The following is a 20,990-nucleotide window of genomic DNA, read 5'->3' as shown; positions in this document are numbered from 1 at the left end:
CGTAATATCTCTTGCGTGTGCGTGAGATTATATAGTTTGTTGTCCGTTCCAACCTCAACGGTCCACGTAGAGTTTATAGAATTCTAAAGATAGGCCTACTATGTTGCACAGGCTCTGTGTTCTTCACAACACTAGAACTCTAGAAAAAGACAAATCGGATTGGCCAATACACATTGAAGAGAGAGAGAGAGAGAGAGTGTGAACACAGCTTTTGCTTGGTCTTAGTAGTACAACTAGAAGGTACAAGTAGAACACCTTATGTAGATCACTATTCTTACAGGGGAAGTAGAGCGATTGGACCCAAATGCTTGACACAGAGTGAGGTCAACAAAGCCGGACAGGCGAGGGTTCGGCGACAGGAGGGTAGTCGGACATGTGAGGGTTCGGCGACACTGTACACAGGGAGAAGATTGTTAGGGCAAGCGACGGAACACAAGGACCAAACAATCTAGACACTAGGAAGGACCAGTATTCCATCAAAGTCGCTAACGAAAGCGGCGCTTAGTTGATTAAGCCCGGTTAGAACTAGCGCCAACTTCCACTTGAGGCTTAAGCCGTTCCATCAACGCAGTTCAGCCGCGCGTTGCTCAGGTTAGTTCAAGCCAGGCTAACGTTATCCTGGATTATGGATTAAGTGAATGTCGAATCATGGATCAAATCTCCGAAAAGGACCGAGCGAGCGGGATCTTTTCCAGCGGCGAACAGAAGCTGCTTGTGGAGGTCTATGAGGAGTAGCCTACAAGCATATAATAGGCTAACTCAAAAAGGGAACACCGTAACCATTAATAGAAACAGGGAGGCTGCCTGGCACAAAAATCGGCGATCTGTTGAATGCATAAGTAGTATTAAGCGTAACATATTTTAATTTAATATTGACCATGAAATTAAAAGCAGGGAGATAGTCTCGTGTTAACGTGTCCGACTTGCACCCGGTCGTCCGGGGTTCTATCCCCACGCAATTAGTAGGCCTAATAGGCCTATAGGAAGTATTAGGCCTACTAGAGAAATCAAACAACTTTTCATGCCGTTTATTTTCCATTTCTTTTAATATTCTTAATTAGGGAATTAATCAAATTAATGAAGGGAATTACAAAATGAAGCCAACGCCAAGAACACTAAGAAATATTCTGGACGCGAACTCGGGTCGCGCCTATCACAGGGCAAGTGCTAGACCATTCACCCAGCCGCTGAGAGATTACGCGATAATACATAGATTTGTGTAAAAATGTGTTGGAAAAAATAGCCACAGTGATAATAGATTCAGAATTCATTGAATTATTTCATTTGCATAATTTAATCTTAGACCCTTAGTGAAAATATACGCTATTTGTAGCCTACTTCATATATGTACATTTATGACAAAATTGTGAGGATTAGGCTTGGCGGAACCTTCTGATGGTACAATTGTTGCTGACAGATGTATTTCTCTGAAACACCGCTCAAGTTAACCTGCACCCGACCAGGTTAGTTTGGTCGGATAATTTGCCGTGGATTTAGCGGAGATTAGGCTACCTTAAATCACGTTCATGGAACGTAACTATCTGAAAGAAGCCCGGCTAAGCGAAATAAGCCCGGCTTTGCGCTTAGCCTGGTTGATGGAATACCCCTCAGCAGAGGTTAGTATGAAACAACGATCTAGCGATGATTGTTTGGAGAACCGGGGTTGAAATACTTGGGTGCTGATGGAGGATTACCGGCAGGTGTGTAGAGCAGGAGATGAATGGATGATGAGACTGGCCCCCACTAGGTGGCAGAAGTGGACCGCGTGACAACTATTGAATTATCATAAAAACACTTTTAGGGCCTGTAGGATTTCCCTGGGTTCAAACCCTTTGCATAGGTTTAGGGTTGGACCGTATGGACACGTCGCTACCAATGTCATTTTAAAAATGGTTGAAAATATTGATAACCTAGCAAATTATGTTTTGTAAGGTGAATCTGTTTTTCAGTGGTTAAAGGTTCAGGCCCAGAGCATATTGCACTATATGAGCTTGAAAATGGGATATATTTGGTTGTAACAGAGCTGTATATGGTTTCTAATGGTTTGTGTCCATGTGTGCGTGCACTTTTGTAACGGATGCCAACTAGCCTGGGCTAGCTGGCATTAGTACATTTGTAAATCCTCACACCCCTAGCCTTAAGAACGCTGAGTTAAAAGCTTTTAGCTAAAGGGCTTTTAGCTCAGTGGTTAGAGCCTTCGACTCCCATGCCAGTAGTGTCGTAGTTCAAGAGGTGGCAGGTTTGAGACCGGAGAGCGGTCAAACTGCTCTCTGCTACACTTGCACCACTTGGCATGGATATTGATGGCATAGAGAATAAGAAAAAAAATCCCCACAAATATTCTAATCAAATCTACGCCTTTGGTTGAAACATTGTTGGAAACAATTTGGTACAGTACACAATCCAACAGCAAAATATATAAACTTTGTAAACTATGTAAACTTTTTGATACATAAATGCATACATGTTACATATGAGGCCATTAAGGAAACTTGGAGACCATTCAAAGTTAAAATTATGAAATATATTATGGGCTTCTCTCAGTATTTTACAAGAGACCTCTGGAGGCCCAGAGGTTTAGTTTGGCATTCTTGAGCTCCGTGTGCTACCTTTTCTTTTTGTGCGTCAACACCGGCCAAGATCAATGACATCTCGTTTTGGGCGCAGCCTCTTCTGTGAACCAACCATCGCGACAAGCGTATTACGAAGTTCAACTTCCTTCAGGTTCGTCGAGTGTGGTCGGCCCCTTCCAAGCTGTATTGGCGTCCCGAGCTGTTTCTATGTGTTTCAGGAGTCTAGATGTGTGCTGGATAGATCAGTCTATCAGCCTACCCAGTGGACTGTAGCAAACGTTGCTCATCTATCTGTCACACATCTAGGTGGACACGCACATAGACCTGTGATGGCTGAAGGGGCTGATTTCCAAAAAGGCTTGTAACGGCTAATCACACCACACCTGGTGGCACGTCATGGCACCTTTAATGGTGTTGTGTTTGACCACCTTAATCGAGTAACGTTATATATGAAATACAACACACACCGCTTCATCCTGTCTGGGACACGGCCATTATCATCGATGGATGCACTGACGGTTGTCTAAACAAACACCATCTTGGTCCTTTGGTCATAACAATGGAGAGCTAATGTCCATCTTATTTGGATTGAATCCCAATTAATGACCATTTTCATTCACCACATTAACAATCCATAAACATAAATGCCTGTCACTTGCTACGTAAATGGACACATGCAGCCATTGGACCTGTGGCAGAGCAGGCTAGGAGGGCAGGCCTAGTGAGTGTTTGCCGTTGACAGACAATATTAACAGAAAAATAAAAGAACACAGACAGCTTGAACCACTAAGACAGCTCAAACTGCCACAGCAACCAGATGTTTCACATTTCAAAGATACACCATATGCTAATTTAACCATGTTTCTAATGTCCCTTGCTGCTAATTAGCGCATGCTGCTAGATTAGGGTGACCAGACGTCCCCGGTTTCCGGGGACAGTCCCCGTTTTCAGTGACCTGTCCCCGGCTACTGCTGTCCCCCCCCCCCACCCCCCCCCCCACCTCGGTGGAGGTTTTTACACCGCTGAATCCAAAACGTCCCCGGATTTTGTCTCAAAAATCTGGTCACCTTATGCTAGATCCCCTAGCTGCTTATTAACCAATCAAAATTCTTAGCCATATAACCCATATTGCAAGTGTTCTTAGCTTCTCGTTAGTTAACCTGCTGCTAATGAAGCCCCATTGCTAGCGAATAGCTGCTAATGAAGCCATGTTACTTGTTAGTAGCTGCCAAGTAAGTCATGTTGCTAGCTAGTCACTGCTAATGTAGCCTTGTTGATAGCTAGTAGCTGGGAAGTAAGTCATGTTGCTAGCTAGTCTCTGCTAATGTAGCCATGTTGATAGCTAGTAGCTGGGAAGTAAGCCATGTTGCTAGATAGAAGCTTCTAGGTAAACCATGTTGCAAGTTAGTAGCTGCTAAGTAAGTAATATTGCTAGATAGTAGCTGCTAAGTAATCAATGTTGCTAGCTAGCGGATGCTAAGTTAGTCAACTTGCTATGTTCCTTGGTATCTGCTGTTTAGGACTGAACAGCTGTCATGGGGTGACACTTGAGAGACCACCACCCCCCTCACCATCACTTAAACAGAAATGGCATGGTAATGTAAATGACACCTCCCCTCCCCCAATCTCTCTCTCTCTCTCTCTCTCTCTCTCTCTCTCTCTCTCTCTCTCTCTCTCTAACAGTAAGATAATATTACAAAAATAAGACAAAGACATGTAAAAAGAAAAATATTAAAATAGTATGTCTATGATATTACAGAAAAAGGGTTTAATTAATTAAAATTGTGTGGCATATTATGATTTGCATTATTTTGTTGTCCTGTACTCGTTGTATTTAACATCTGTCAAAATCTGTGTCTGATCAGCGGGAAAGAAGGGTTTCTGATGTACTGGTTTAGTTTCAGATGTGTTTATAACAACCTGGTTTAGTTTCAGATCGGTTTATAACATCCTGGTTTAGTTTCAGATGTGTTTCTGATGTCATGGTTTAGTTCCAGATGTGTTTCTGATGTCCTGGTATAGTTTCAGATGTGTTTCTGATATAGTTTCAGATGTGAGTGTTTCTGATTTCGTAATATAATTTGAAAGGTGTTTCTGATATCGTTTGAGATGTGACTGTTTTTCATTTACTGGTATAGTTGCAGTACACCTGGGTTTGTGTGCAATGGCAGTCTGGGAGCCATTGACTGCTTGGGAGCCTTGAATGTCTGTGGCTGCATGTATAGCAGCACAAGTGCCAGAGCTGTTCCCACTGAGTCTGTGCTTCTTTAATGACTTTCTCAGCTTTTTTCACGGTGGTCAGGAATTCTTCTACTGGGCACTACTCTTCTATTGGGGCTAAATAGTCCAGTTTATTTCACACCTGCACAAACTTTTAGTTGATTCTTTCCAATAATTTCGTAAGGTGCATCGAAGCAGCCTTGGCTCTGTGCGTGGTGTCGGGGTTAGAAGCAGCCCTTTGTAGGTGAATCTCTCTGTTGGTGAGTGTTTTGTAAGTGTCTCTCTCTCTCTCTGTCTCTCTCTCAGTCGCTCTCTCTTAACTCTCTGTCTCTCTGTCTCTCTCATTCGCTCTCTCTTGCACTCTCTGTCTCTCTCCTGCTCGCTCTCTCAGTCGCTCTCTCTTCACTCTCTGTCTCTCTGTCTCTCTCTCATTCGCTCTCTTGCAATCTCTGTCTCTCTCTTGCTCGGTCTCTCTGTCACTCTCTCTTCACTCTCTGTCTCTCTCTCTCCCTTACTCTTCCTTCACTCTTTGTTTCTCTCTCTCATTTATTGGTTAATTTGGTTGACATTCTCTGCTGTCAGTGGCTCTGAAGTAATGTTTTCAACTTGCACATCATTTCCCCAAGTGAGCCATATGCACTCCAGCTCCTCCAGTCACATCTTTCAAATCCAATAAAATAACAGCAACTGTATACATTTATGTATACATTTATTCCTGCTTTAATGTGGATTTTAATAAATGTTGTTTGTTGCCATTTGAAATTGGATTGAAATTATATTGGGTGTGAAATGACCCAAAGCTAAAGATGTTAAGTAACAAATGTTATGGTGAATGTAGTAGAATGTAAAAGAGAAAGAAAGGTAATTTGATGTGATTTGCGTAGCTTTGATATTTCCTGGGAAGTGTCAGCAGTCTCTCACAGGATGAATGACAGCTGGTGGTTACCAAACGTTGAGCTGGCAGCTGATGGTTACCAAACCTTGAGTTGGCCCACCAGCACCCACCTGTCTGTGTGAGCTTGAGTTGTGGTATCCTACCAGTTCTTGATGTGTGATCTTGTATATTAAGTAATAACTAGAGTTGATCCAATGAAACTCTGGAAGGAGGGAGATAAGAGTTTGAACAAGTTTGGAGCAACCAGCCGTATTTGTTGCTGAGAGGGTAGGGGAGGGCGGGGGCTGAGTGACAGGGACAGCTCTGGTCTCCTTTTGGTCACCAGCTATTTAATGACTCAGAATCTCCTCTCTTCAAAGGAGAGTCCAGGTCTTCTTAGTTGTTATGGTTTGAGTTGATCAATGCTTTGCTCTGGATGACGACATGCCATGTAGAGTGATAGTGCATGAACTACACCAGATCAAGACAGATTAACACAAGGTCTCTTGAGTGACAGCTGGGTGGTTTCATAAATGGCTGCTCATCCCATCATGCCCTCTGAAAGCTTAGCCAATAGGGAGAGGCCCTGGAGTGATGATGCTGATTTCCCCCCTGGTATATAAACTTTAACAACCATATAGACACTTCTGAGCAGTTGGAGCATTCCCAGCCTTGCCTCGGGTGTAGGGATTGCAAGGAGAAAAACAAAACTGCACGGCCTTATCACTGTGTAGTTTTGTTTTGTGGGGATATTTCGAGGTTCAACCGTTCTCTTCTTGGATTTTGTGGAATCTTCTTTGGATACGGAGACTGTTGCTTAAGTCACCTGGGCCTAGTCCCATCAATTGAAGGCATCCTTGTGGATACAAGTGAGTAGTTTTCCCCTTGTATCCATCTGATAGCTGCCTGCTTGTTGAAATGAATTATTTTTCAATCTGGTGGAGAGAAGGGACATAATTATTACACAGGGATGGGCCTTAATCAGGTTGGCACAAAAACAACATGGACTGGATTTCTTCAAGAAACTGTTATGAAACATTCCCTTTCCTTCATTTCTGTTTTCATATGGTGTATTTCAAGGTTACTTTATGCATGTAATTTGGTGACATGATTTCCAAAAGGCCAAGAATAGCCGCTGATAGCATGAGTGTGGCGTCTCGGCTGGGTGGCCATGTCTTTTTAAGGGAATCAGCAGCAGGGCTATCAGTTACACCTCCAGCTATGTGCCACATGGTGACTGTCAATCAAGTAGGGGTGGGGGGAAGTGTATTTTTGGCTACTGCCATATCTGTCCCTCAGATTCCAATTTGCAAACCTGCTTCTCATGGGCCTTTTTTGAGATACTCGATTGACTTGGTAATTTTAGTTTAGTAATGCAATTATGTTATAATTTTATGCTGGATGGTGTCAACCTGTATGGTTTGTAAGATAACTACAGACTTCAGCAAATTAGACCAGTCCAGACCATAATAAATCTCATAAAAAATTCTGTTGGCCTGGCTTTATTCGCCCAGTTCTGTTTTCCTGGTTTTGTTGGCCTGGTTCTGTTAGCTAGCTCTAAAGGTTAGGTTATATTGGCCTGGCTCTTTGTCTGGTTATGTCGGCTTGCTCTAGGTTAGGTTATTTTTCTCTGGTTCTATTGGGATGGTTCTTTTGGCCTGACCCTTCTTCTGGTTCTGTTAGATAGCCCTAGGGTTTTGGTTCTAGTGGTCTGGTTATGTTGGCTTGCTCTAGGGTTTTGGTTCTAGTGGTCTGGTTCTGTTGGCTAGCTCTAGACGTTTTGCTCCAGTGGTCTGATTCTATGGGTTTGGTTCTTGTTGTACGGTTCTGTTGGCTAGCTGTATTGGTTTGATTCTAGGAATCTCTAGAGATTGGTGGGTAGAATGGGTTGGTGGTATTTGATGGACAGCAGCAGTCTGTTGAGCTGGGTCCACATCAAGGCTAATGACACTATTCCAGGATCTTCCCTGTTTGCTAACCACATGTGTTGGCTTGCTCACATGTTACAGCCATCTCTCCTGCTAGGTGTCAGGTTAACTTAAACTCTGTCATTGTGCATTCGTATGCTGGTATTATTATTTACAATGAATCGTTTTGTCCAGTTAAACTGCATTGTTCTGAATAGTACCTCCTTTTTGTAAATGTTCAGAAAACAAACCCAAAACCAGATGCCGGTTATGAGGCCTGGGTATGTTAAAGGATGTTATTGATGAATAACCAATTAATTAAACAAAACAACTCCAATATGCTACAGCACTGATTATTCAAACTTTGTGTTAAATAATCATCAATAAAAACGAAATTGTGTTTTATGGTTTTATTATACAGAGAACCTTTGCTTCTGGTTTAATCTGAGATTTGGCTATTTAATGAAAGTATTAAATCAAAGATGATGATCAATATGGCTGTCATGTTTAAGTCGTAAACCTGATGCGATGTCATTATGCCTTAGAATATGTATTGGAGGAAAACATGAATATGCTGACATGTGCTGTGCTTCCAAGCTCAGGCCTCTTTCCATGTACAGGCTGACTGTTGACTATTATTAGATTCTGACTTGCTGTGGGAGACTAACCATGTCAGTCTCAAGTTATTCATTAATGGAAGTCTGTTGGTTAGCCTTCCATCAGACCCAAGTGTTGACTGTTGATTGGATGGCCCAGGAGACTATTTCTAATTTACTGGCTCACGGTCTCAGCATAGAAGATTAACGCACAAATATACAGGAAGTTAAAGACAACAGGCTCACTCTTTCCCATGAATGATTTAATAGACTCTGATTCTACGGTGCAGAATACATAGAGCCTATAAGTCTATGGTGGCTGACTTTATAAAGTCTAGAGGTCTATGGTGGCTCAGTTTATAAAGTCTAGAGGTCCATGGTGGCTTAGTTTATACAGCCTACAAGTCCATAGTGACTGAATTCTACAGCCTACAAGTCCATGGTGACTGTGATATACAGTCCACAGGTCTTTGATTGACTTTATACAGCCTACAGGTCCATGGTGGCTCAGTTTATTAAGCCTACAGGTCCATGGTGTCTCAGTTTATAAAGCCTACAGGTCCATGGTGTCTCAGTTTATAAAGCCTTACAGGTCCATGGTATCTCAGTTTATAAAGCCTACAGGTCCATGGTGGCACAGTTTATAAAGCCTACAGGTCCATGGTGTCTCAGTTTATAAAGCCTACAGGTCCATGGTGTCACAGTTTATAAAGCCTACAGGTCCATGGTGTCTCCGTTTTTACAGCCTACAGATCCACGGTGGACAGCAGGTGCAGACCTACAGAAGTGATGACTTGGGTCCTTCTGGTCTATAAATAACCTGTTGCTTCCTCTCAGCTGCTCCCAGACCTATCTGTCCTCCTTCTGTCTCTCTTTATAACAGCAATGCTGAGATGTTTACAATTCTGGGTTTGGTTTCAACCAATCCTTAAAGATCCGCTTCCATAACATCCCATAACCCCAACCCTAGCTGATCTTTTAAGTTGGCTTTTATAAGAAGCTAACCACATACTTATGATATAAAGTTTCTAAATCTAAAGGTCAAACTCGACCACAGTACACGGTCAAATAAGTCGTTTGTTGCTCATCTAACTTTATAAATGCACTCATCTTTACCTTTACAACCATGTTATCCTGTAAGACAAGCCTAGCATATTTTTGGGGTCATCCCTATGTTCCCCGGGTCCTATGTTCCCCGGGTCCTATGTTCCCCGCTTTGTATGTGACCGGGGAGCGAATGTGTTTTTTCGTAGGCATTTTCGTAGGGTTAGGAGTCAGTGTGTGAGTTTGTCGTGACCGGGGAACATAGGACCCGGGGAACATAGGAACGCTCCCCATATTTTTTAACCCAGAGACACTTTTAACACTCCAGTGGTAGCACACCAAAAAAAGTGTGTTAACGTGTTATCACACATTTAAATGTATTTTCTTGTAACATTATCTCTCTCTCTCTTTCTCACTCTGTCTCTCTCTCTTTCTCCCTCTCCCTCTCTCTGCAGGGTGCCGAGCAACATGTCGACACAGGCGCCAACATTCACACAGCCGCTGCAAAGCGTTGTGGCACTAGAGGGTAGTGCTGCAACGTTTGAGGCTCAAGTTAGTGGTAAGGACAATCACTTCCCGTCCAATATATTCCCCAAATGAATCTTTAATCATATTTAAATAAATTGAACCAAAATGGAGAATTACAGGATCCAAACACATAGGCCTACACATCTTCATGGTTCAAGGTTTGAGCATGGTATAGTTTAAATAACATTTCCCTATGCTACATAATATTGATTATTTATATAAATATATGAAGTACAGCTTTTGGTCTTTTATTTGTTTTAAATCTGTGCACAAGGTCCCCTGTTTCCAGTTCTGCCAATCAGTGTTTCCATACGTAGTGCATCAGGCTGACTGATTTGTACTGTTTGTAATGCTAACTGGTGAATAGTGGTGGATCGTGCTAACTCTGGGATTGTGCTAATGGCGTCTGCTAACTGGTAGATAGTGCTAATTGCTCATGCTAACTGATGCCTAATGGTCACCAGGTTCCCCAGTTCCTGAGGTGAGCTGGTTTCGTGATGGCCAGGTCCTTTCTGCTGCCGCTCTTCCCGGCATTCAGATCTCGTTCAGCGATGGCCGCGCTGTTCTGAGCATCCCTGCAGTGACCGCCACACACAGTGGAAGATTTTCTGTGAGAGCCACCAATGGTGCTGGACAAGCCACTAGCACTGCTGAGCTCCTAGTTACAGGTGAGACATGACAAATGTAGCACTTCTGAGCTCATAGTTACAGGTGAGACATGAGCAGGTAGTACTGCTGAGCTCCTAGTTACAGGTGAGACATGAGCAGGTAGTACTGCTGAGCTACTAGTTACAGGTGAGACATGACCAAGTAGCGCTGCTGAGCTACTTACAGGTGAGACATGACCAAGTAGCGCTGCTGAGCTACTAGTTACAGGTGAGACATTAGCAGGTAGTACTGCTGAGCTACTAGTTACAGGTGAGACATTCTTTCACCTGGTAGAATAGAACAGTTTCAACAGGAATTGACTTGAGTTGGATGAGAACAATCAAAACATACAATCAACATTGTAGCAGCTGCAATAAAGGTATGAAGTGAAGTTGTATATATGTCGTCATTCAAAGTTAGTATTTTGTAGTTCTGGTGAGTTGTAGTTTTTGGTTGTGGTTGAGGGCCAGGGTCGCTACATGAGCTGTGGTCTGGGCGGGGTGTTGTTATGAGCTGTCTACTACATTCCTTTCCTTAACGAGACCCTGAATCTCGTTAAAAAGGAATTAATGAGGATCATAATTCTCCCCACCACTCTTTGCTAGGATGTTAAAGTGGACAAGAGAAGGATAAAAACATGTCTTATATGTCCACAGCACAGATTCATGTGCCCTGTGCAATTCCTCCAGCGTTCTGTGCCTTGTGCTATGTTCCTGTTTTTCATCAGAATAAAACCAAACATAGACTTATTAAAATCTCTTCCTTTTGTTGACAGCTGAGACTGCGCCACCCAACTTTATTCAGAGACTTCAGAGTTTGACAGTAAGACAAGGAAGCCAAGTGAGACTGGATGTTCGTGTGACAGGAATCCCTACACCTGTGGTGAAGTTCTACAGGGAGGGAGCTGAGATACAGAGCTCCCCCGATTTTAGGATTGTTCAAGAAGCAGACCTTTATAGTTTACTGATTGCTGAAGCCTTCCCAGAGGACTCTGGGACGTACTCTGTAAACGCCGCAAACAGCAGTGGAAGAGCTACCTCTACTGCTGAACTCCTGGTTCAAGGTGTTGTTTGACTCTATAACTTTCTGATCACCTCACACTCACAGCAGCATAGATACTTTTGATAAACAGCCATATTTCAATAAATGTCCTTGGTATCTTCTTAAATTTGACATATAAAACATTTTTAAAAGCTTGAAACATAATAAATGGCTGCGGTTTCCATATAAAGTATGCTTGAATGGGTTTTGAATGTGTCCTTGTGTTCAGGTGAAGAGGCCGTGCCTGCCAAGAAAACCAAGACTGTAATTTCAACTTCTCAAATGTCTCAGAGCCGCCAGACCAGAGTGGAAAAGGTACTGCTGGATCACAGAAAACCCTAGCCCTCATGCTAACCCTAGCCCAAAGACTAGCCCTAGTTCTTACCTTAGCCCTGGTGCCAACTCTTTCCCTGATACAAAGCCTCGCTCTAACTCTTAACCTAGCCCTAATGCTAACTCTAGTCCTAATGCTAACCCTAGCCCTTAGCCTAGCCTTGATCACATCCCTAACACCAACCATTTGTGAAATACTAGAATAGCATTATTAGTGTGGTTGCAACTGCAAACACATCTACTGTTCTTCATGTTTTTTGTTTTTTGTGGGATAAACAGTGTGTTAGTGGGATAAACAGTGTGTTAGTGGGATAAACTGTTTGTTAGTGGGATAAACAGTATGTCTAGCCCTGCAGTGGGATGAACAGTGTGTCAGTGGGATAAACAGTATGTCAAGCCCTGCAGTGAGACAAACATGTGTGTCCTACCTTGTGCAGTAACAAACTCTGCTCTCCTGTGTTCAGCGGGCCGGGGCTAGTTTCCAGACCACCACCATGATGGAGATGCAGGTAGAAGGAGGTGGCATGACTCAACATTTAGCACACAAGACTCCCCCAAGGGTTCCTCCCAAACCCACCTCCAAGTCCCCCACCCCACCGTCTTTGGTGGCCAGGGTGGCTGGAGGTCGCCATCAGTCTCCCTCCCCGGTCCGACACGTCAAGGCCCCCACGCCCACGCCTGGCAGGTAACACCTACACCCCTGATGCACTGGAGTGGTTTGGCTATCTTCTTAGTCAGAGTACAGTTTCACATGAACGAAAAGTCATGGTCTGCATCACTAACTCTGTTATGCTTAAAATGTGAAATAATATAGTGCTAATACTGAACCAATATTCACTGATCAATAAATAAAATGAGTAGTGGTGCAGTGCTAACTTATGGTTATCTTATTATATACCTGCAAAGCCTAGTGCTGGGGCAGGAATGAGCAGGTCTTCTCCCATCCCCAGGCCAATTTCTCCCTCAAGAGTCTCAGTGTCCCCCATCAGGCCTGTCAAGTCCCCCCTCATCACCCACAAACAGATGGCTTCAGGGGCCGAAGTCCTGCCCCCCTGGAAGCAGGCCGGCTTCATGAGTGAGGCCAGCTACACCTCTATGACCTCCACCTCTACCCAGCTTAGAACCTCCTCCACCCAGATGCAGATGGAGCAGCACTGGGAACAGCAAGTGATGGCTGTCAAAGAGGTAGGAGCCCTAGTGGTTGGAGGCAGACAACACATGGCCCTCGAGAGCTTGTTGTCTAACGTAACATTACTCACCTCTTCCTAGACAAGAGAGACCGACTGGGTCTCATGTCCCAATATCACTCAACATATCTTCTATCCCTATGCCTCCTCTCTTATTCAATGCCTCTTCCAAGACCATATCACACTGGCTTTGCCTGTTAGAATTTGCCTCTTAGAATGTGTAAATGAATCATCAATCAGCATTTTGTTAAATGGACCTCCCATTGAAGAATCCCACATATATGTAATAATGTCTCATCATCACTATCATCTTCATCATCATCCTCCTCCTCCTCATCATAATTTAAATAATGACACTTAACTGTAATATGAGCCTTAGCAGTTTACACCTTACAGTAGAGCCTCAAGTTCTCAACAGTAGACAGTAGAGTATCAACAGTTTAGAGTTTACAGAAGAGCCTCAACAGTAGACAGTAGAGCCTCAACAGTTTACAGTAGAACCTCAACACTATAGCGTAGAGCCTCAACAGTAGAGAGTAGAGCCTCAATAGTAGACAGTGGGAATCAATAGAAGACAGGAGTGTCTCAACAGTAGAACCTCAACAGTACACAGTAGAGCCTAAACAGTAAAGCATCAACAGTAGAGTCTCAACAGTAGACCAGTGGACCAGTATGTATGTCCAAGCCAGAGGGCCTGTGGCGACCTGGAGTGACGAGGTGTTCATGGTCTTCTACTATCTGTGGTATTTATGTCTAGCAGGTGTTTCTTTCTTGGCTCTTCCTCCTCCACCAGATGCTAATGTTCAGGTGGCTGTCTGAGTGAAAGTCGCCGCTTCAAAGTGTTAAATCACTCCAGTTCATCTGGTGATCTGTATCTATCCAGCTGATGCTCATGTTGCCATGGATACTGTGATATCTATGTGCTGTATCCAATGAGCTGCTTGTTCTGTCTCCAGGGAGAGGGAGTTGGAAGAGCGGGCGCAGTGGCCACCGTGATGGCTGCTGTCGACCTAGCTCGTGTTCGTCAGCCTGTGCATGTGGAGCAATCTGGAGCTGAAGAGGAGCCTGTAGTCTTACAGCTGCAGGCTGCTGCTCCACACGTTAGCCTTGAACTAAATGTGCCACTCTCCCAGGTTAGACAGGCTATTGGCAAACAGAAATGACAAACTATCAATTCGATTATATACTATTCTCCATTTTAATATTCACATGCCATGAATTTGAATAGAAGCCACTTCAACATTATAAATCAAGATCAACGTCTTGTCATTTTTGCGTTGTTTTAAATAAAAATAAATCATATCAATAATATATTGTTATATGGATAATGATAACTCTGTTGGTCACTCTAGATTCAAAGAACCACAGAAACCAGCAGCCAGGTGGAAACTGGTCTTACCCCGTCCCCACTTCCAAAGTTCACAGTTTCTAAAGTTACTGTTCCTAAACATGACTCTAGCTATGAGGTAAGGACAGGCACCTTCGGGCAAGCAGTAGAGACTAACCTAACTTAATACAGTTATCTGTAGAGGAAGTGTTCATTACCCTTTACCAGCCAAACGTATTTACACATTAATTTTTCCCTTTTCTAGTGGTCACTGCTTGCCTGAGATGCTGAATAGCTAACAGTAGAAAATACTGAACAGAAATCCTTTCCACCCAAATAATCAATACATTTTGTATATTATTTGTAAGCTAATTATTCATTTTTTTCTAGAAGTCAGGAATGACTTTCATTTTCTATGATAGTCTTAACCAAACTAACATAGTCATCACCCAAAAGTCTTGGCTTCTAAACCTCAAGATATCTCAAATGCTTTTCTCTGGTTGACGTTGGTAACACTGTTCTCCCCGGGTCGGTCAGGTCTCGAGGGCAGGCTCTGCCATCTCCTCTCTGCAGAAAGACTTATCCTCCCACTCAACCACTAGAATGATCATCAAACCAGTCAAGTCTCCCAGTCCTTCTCGTAGGGTTGTGGAGACACGAGTGACCACAGAACCCTCTCTGTTCAGAGAAGTGAAATACGAGAAATCTGAAAGGCATTTGGCCTCTCCCCTCCAGTCGGAAGTGGTGTACACAGGCAGCATGGAGGGGATGTATGAGGACTGGGAAACCCTGGGGAAGGTTGGTAGTCCAGCGTACCAAAATCCTTGGGATTTCTGTCTTAGACCAGTTCATACTGGCTTCCAAATCAGAAATCCCTCTTTCAGGAATAATGTTTCCTATGAGACCAGCAGCTACCGACACAGTGTTAACTGTCTTCAAGTCTTTCAGGAATGACAGCTCTTACTAGACCAGTAGCCATGACCATCTTCAAGTCTTTCAGGAATAGCGTCTTCTACTAGCCCAGTAGCTATTACCATCTTCAAGTCTTTCAGGAATAGGGTCTTCTACTAGACCAGTAGCTATGACCATCTTCAAGTCTTTCAGGAATGACAGCTCCTACTAGACCAGTAGCTACTAACACACTGCTTACTATCTTCAACTCTTTCAGGTTATTCCTCCTGGTGCCTCATGCTATCTTCTAGTGCTCAATGTATTCGATGTGTATGACTAACTGATAGATGTGGAGATTACGTGTTTATGAAGCAAAAGTTATAGCAAAGAGATGACCTATCACTGTCTTGCAGGTGACTGAGGCTGCTGCTGTACCCACTCCCACAGAGAGTGTTGTTCCACCCACGATGGTGGCTGTAAGTCTTTCTCCTTATCACAAGACGGTTTCTTCATAGTTACAGCATTGCTAAAATACAGCTGATCTTCAACACTTGGATTCATATTTTCCCACATAGGGCTTAAAGAACCTGACTGTTACGGAGGGTGAATCTGTGACTCTGGAGTGCCAGATCACTGCTCATCCCAGCCCGGTCATCATGTGGTTCAGAGAGGACTACAAGATCGAGAGCTCCATTGACTTCCAGATCAGCTATGAGAATGGATTTGCCCGTCTGGTGATCCGTGAAGCCTTTGCTGAAGACAGCGGCCGCTTCACCTGCACGGCAACCAACGAGGCTGGAACAGTTAGCACGTCCTGCTATCTGCTCGTACAGGGTTAGCACCAATTAACACACATGCACAACATATCCTGTTATCTATTGGTGCAGGGCCTCCCAACATACAAATTTGTTCAATCCCAGGATGTTACCACTGCAGCAGATCTTTACATTGTGGAAACATATCTTCATAAACCTTGAGAGACCTTTATCTATAATTCTCTGTGTTACATCAGGTGTTCAAATCCTTTATATCAGTATTTCTAATACCCTTCGGTGGACATTGCTTGTGAATACTGGCCCTAAACACAATTCTTCATTGAACCATTCACCAGTCTGTATCAGAGCTTAGTGTATATCTATTATTATTGCTGATTATTTCAGGGTTTGGAACATTGTAGTAAATGTATGTTTCTTTTTAGTGTCAGAGGAGATTGAAAGCCGAGAGGAAATGGTTGCCATCTCCGAGCAAGTGCAAATTTCTCAGTGAGTAGAACAAACCAGGCACAGTTGGTATGCAGATCACCAAGTTTGTAGTCATTGTGTGTAGTAGTACCAGTATTTGATTGAGCAATATCTTTTACCAGAGTGACAGAGGAGTCAAGAGAGGAAACAATGTCCCAGATCAGCATAACTGAGTCTGAAACCAGTGCTCCCATTGCACCGTTCTTCATCAAGAAGCCCAGCGTCCAGAAGCTGGTGGAGGGAGGAAGTGTTGTGTTTGAGTGCCAGGTCGGGGGAAGCCCCAAACCACACATTATCTGGAAGAAGAGTGGCATGCCCCTCACTACCGGATACAGGTAGAGTCCCAAACATTTTACCTTTGTTCCAATCTGACGGATTATTACCTTATGCATCAGTAACCTGCCCCATGTCCTGTTCAGATATAAAGTAGCCTACAAGAAGGAGACAGGAGAATGCAGATTGGAGATCTCCATGACCTTTGCTGATGATGCAGGAGAGTACTCAATTTTTGCCAAGAACCAGCTCGGAGAAGCCTCAGCTTCCGCCACTCTGATGGATGAAGGTATGCCAACAATGTTATCTTCAACACAATCTAACAACACAGATGTGTCCAAATACAGTAAAATAAACAATTTAAGTATTGCTTGGGAAAGGTTGTCAAAAAAAGTGTTTACAATGCAAGTGGTTTCAATGTTTTGTGTTGCACAGAGGAATATGAAGCCTTCATGAAGAAACTAGAAGCCACCTTTACCACTGAAGTGACCACCATGGTGCTGGAACCCAGCGTGGGCGATGTTGCTCCTGGTGTTATGTCCTTTCAGAGGACCACCACCATTATCTCTGGACAGGTCAGTCCTTTAATTCTACCATCGGTCAAACCAATTGAAACCTGAGCTAAAGTAAGGTTCTTCAAGTATTATTAAGCTCACATTAAGTCACACATGGTAGGAACATACGTTCTCAGAGCACAGCACGGCACAGTAATAATGCATACTAACTATGCATATTATTTTATTCAATGTACAATCTACAGGAATTTCATCTTTCTGAGATTGAGCAGAGGATCATCCAGGAGATTGAGCTCCGGATCATGACAATTACCTATCAACACATTGTGACCGAGGATGGAGAACTAATGGTGACAGCAGTAGAACACGAGGCCTTGCAGCCAACATTTGCCACACCAGTCAAAAACTACAGGATCATGGAGGGAATGGGAGTCACTTTCCACTGTAAAATGGATGGAATCCCACTTCCCAAGGTAAGAAACTACGAAAATGCTCATTTTGATGAAGGCTCAATAAGAATGTGCCAGAATTCTTAGACCTTTTTTTCCGTCAACAGATTGCATGGTACAAAGATGGCAACCGTCTTCAACATGGCGGCCGTTGTCAGATGGAGGTCCTTCAGGATGGCAGAGCCAGCCTTCGTCTGCCTGTGGTGCTTCCAGAGGATGAGGGCGTTTACACCGCCTTCGCCACCAACATGAAGGGTAATGCTGTCAGCTCTGGGAAGCTGTATGTGGAACCCTCTGGAGCAGCAACTCCTCAGACATACACCCCCCAGCCAGCGATGCAGAGAATCAGGTATGTTGCCAGAGAAGAGATGAATTGCGGTAAAGCTTCCTTTCTTTGAATATGATGGTACTTAGGAATGTCTTATATTTTCCCAGGTCTACCTCTCCTCGTTCTATGAGTCGCTCCCCTGGCCGTTCTGCCAGCGGCTCTCCGGCTCGCAGGCTTGATGAGACGGATGAAGCTCAGCTGGAGAGACTCTACAAACCTGTCTTTGTCCAGAAGCCTTCCTCATGTAAATGCGCTGAGGGGCAGACTGCCAGATTTGACCTGAAGGTTGTCGGAAGGCCGATGCCTGAAACATACTGGTTCCACAATGGTAAGCACAAGAAACTCATTTTAACAATCAATTATTATCATGCCGGTAATGCGGCCCACTTTTATATTAATATTAACTTATACTCTTCTACACAGGTCATCAAGTTGTAAGTGACTTCACCCACAAGATTGTTGTTAAAGAAGATGGAACACAGTCTCTGATCATTGTAACAGCCATGCCTCACGATTCTGGAGAATGGACAGTTGTTGCTCAGAATAGAGCTGGAAAGTCCTCCATCTCCATCACTCTGACTGTCGATGGTAAGATTTCAGATAAATTACTGATTAAGCATATTTTTATACAAACGTGAGAGACAATACATGTGATGCAATGAATGTTCTTAAACATCCACAGCTAAAGAAAGCCTGATACGTCCCCAGTTCAGTGAAAAGCTGAAGAACATCAGTGTGAAGCAGGGCACTCTGGTGGAGTTGGCTGTCAGGGCCATTGGAAACCCCATTCCTGACATTGTCTGGCTGAAAAACAGTGATATTATTACTCCACACAAGCATCCTAACATCAGGTAGGATTTATACTATGAGGGTTTTGTGATATTTTCTTTATAAGAAAATCAACATTGGCTAATTCACCTGTTATTTTAGTATTTCCCAAATAAGTCCTCATCCACAGAATATTGGGCTTTTGATTCAACTCAAGAGGAATCATATGAATATTTAAAAGTAAAACATAAAGTAATTGTATTTCAATATTGGTATTGGCTTCTTCAGGATCGAAGGAACTAGAGGAGAGGCCAAATTCCAGATCCCTTCATCAGTTGGCTCTGACAGTGCCTGGTACACAGCTACAGCCATCAACAAGGCTGGAAGAGATACCACTCGCTGTAGGGTCAATGTTGAGGTAGAATTTGCTGAACCCGAACCAGAGAGGAAGCTGATTATAACCAAAGGAACCTACAAGGCAAAAGATATTGCTGCCCCTGAATTGGAGCCCCTTCATCAACGTTATGGCCAAGACCAATGGGAGGAGGGAGACCTTTATGACAAAGAGAAGCAGCAGAAACCACAGTTCAAGAAGAAGCTGACTTCTGTCCGAATGAAGCGTTTTGGGCCAGCTCATTTTGAGTGCAGACTGACTCCTATTGGTGACCCCACTATGGTCGTTGAGTGGCTGCACGATGGCAAACCTCTTGATGCTGCCAATAGGCTGCGCATGGTCAATGAGTTTGGCTATTGCAGTCTGGACTATGAAGTTGCCTACCCTAGAGACAGCGGTGTTATTACTTGCAGAGCTACAAACAAGGTTGGAGTTGATCAAAATTCTGCCACACTTGTGGTTAAGGATGAGAAAGGCCTTGTTGAAGAGTCACAGCTCCCAGAGGGAATAAAGGGAGCACACAGAATTGATGAGATGGAGCGCATGGCTCATGAGGGAGGACCCACTGGTGTAAGTGCTGATGAGGAAACAGAAAAGTCAAAACCATGCATTGTTCTGGTTCCAGAACCAGCTGTAATTGTGGAAGGAGAAACGGCGAGATTCCGTTGCAGAGTGACTGGTTATCCAACACCCAAGGTAAACTGGTACCTTAACGGACAACTTATTCGCAAGAGTAAGAGATACAGACTGCGTTACGATGGCATTTACTACCTGGAGATAGTTGATGTCAAATCATATGATTCAGGAGAGGTCAAGGTAGTTGCCGATAGCAACCTGGGCTCAGCTGAACACAAAGTAAAACTGGAGATCCAGCATAAAGAAGACTTGAGAACACTTCTTCGTCGTTCAGATGGAAAAGTTCCAGAAGCTGTTCCTGAAGCAGGGAAAACACAATTTGAGGTTGTGAAGGTGGAGAAAACTGCAGAGGACTCCCAGCTGAAAGAAGTTGTTACACTGAAAAAGACCCAGAGAGTTGTCCATGAGAAATCCACAGAAGAGACAGAGGAACTGAGAGGCAAGTTCAAGCGTAGAACAGAGGAAGGATTCTATGAGTCAATCTCTGCTGTGGAGTTGAAGTCTCGCAGGAAGGATGAGTCTTATGAGGACCTACTGAAGAAGACAAAGGATGAACTGCTTCACCGTGCCAAGGCGAAGGAGGAGGCTGAGAAGTTAAAGGAAGAAGAACGTAAAGTTACTGCTACCCCACTAAAACCAGAGAGGATTAAGCTCTCTGCGAGCATGGAAGCCCCTAAGATCATTGAACGCATCACCAGCCAGACAGTTGCACAAGGCGATGAAGTTAAGTTCAGAGTAAGAGTTATCGGAAGACCAGAACCAGAATGTCAGTGGTTCAAGAATGGAGTTCAGCTGGAGAAGTCAGATCGGATTAACTGGTACTGGCCCGAGCACCAGGTTTGTGAGCTGGTGATCACAAATGTGACCCCAGAAGATTCGGCCAGTATCATGGTCAAAGCCATGAATTCTGCTGGGGAGACTTCTGGTCATGCTTTCCTGCTAGTGCAAGGTAAATCAACATTGACATTGTGACAATATACCCTAAACATGTTTTTATAATTTACGCATGTAAATGTTTCAATGAATCATCCTCAATAATACTTCTTCCTATAGGAAAGCAAGTCATCACCTTCACACAGAAGCTTACAGAGGTCAACGCCAAGGAGAAGGACACCATGGCTACCTTCGAGTGTGAGACCAACGAGCCTTTCATCAAAGTGAAATGGATGAAGAACAACATTGATATCTTTTCTGGAGACAAATACAGGATGCACTCT

General features: G+C 43.7%; 1 protein-coding gene across 1 annotated transcript in view; it reads left to right on the top strand.

Annotated features, from left to right (window-relative positions):
- Positions 1-6,338: 6,338 nt before the first annotated feature.
- Positions 6,339-20,990, top strand: part of LOC311358860 (titin-like) — a gene marked incomplete at its 3' end in the record, with an annotated part of 15,088 nt that continues 436 nt past the window's right edge. The window contains exons 1-20 of the mRNA XM_084478962.1: positions 6,339-6,536; positions 9,670-9,773; positions 10,207-10,410; positions 11,166-11,453; positions 11,661-11,746; positions 12,229-12,449; positions 12,715-12,949; positions 15,583-15,645; positions 15,745-16,003; positions 16,368-16,431; positions 16,533-16,745; positions 16,830-16,972; positions 17,119-17,258; positions 17,444-17,671; positions 17,755-17,996; positions 18,083-18,303; positions 18,399-18,563; positions 18,658-18,826; positions 19,032-20,722; positions 20,827-20,983. Of these exons, the coding sequence (XP_084335088.1) occupies positions 9,683-9,773; positions 10,207-10,410; positions 11,166-11,453; positions 11,661-11,746; positions 12,229-12,449; positions 12,715-12,949; positions 15,583-15,645; positions 15,745-16,003; positions 16,368-16,431; positions 16,533-16,745; positions 16,830-16,972; positions 17,119-17,258; positions 17,444-17,671; positions 17,755-17,996; positions 18,083-18,303; positions 18,399-18,563; positions 18,658-18,826; positions 19,032-20,722; positions 20,827-20,983 (4,880 nt within the window). The 5' untranslated portion in view covers positions 6,339-6,536; positions 9,670-9,682. The remainder of the gene's footprint in view (positions 6,537-9,669; positions 9,774-10,206; positions 10,411-11,165; positions 11,454-11,660; positions 11,747-12,228; positions 12,450-12,714; positions 12,950-15,582; positions 15,646-15,744; positions 16,004-16,367; positions 16,432-16,532; positions 16,746-16,829; positions 16,973-17,118; positions 17,259-17,443; positions 17,672-17,754; positions 17,997-18,082; positions 18,304-18,398; positions 18,564-18,657; positions 18,827-19,031; positions 20,723-20,826; positions 20,984-20,990) is intronic.

Source organism: Micromesistius poutassou, assembly GCF_964030765.1.
Source record: "Micromesistius poutassou genome assembly, chromosome: 14".
Taxonomy (NCBI): domain Eukaryota; kingdom Metazoa; phylum Chordata; class Actinopteri; order Gadiformes; family Gadidae; genus Micromesistius; species Micromesistius poutassou.
The sequence above is the reverse complement of the archived record's forward strand: the minus strand, read 5'-3'. Positions and strand labels throughout refer to the sequence as shown.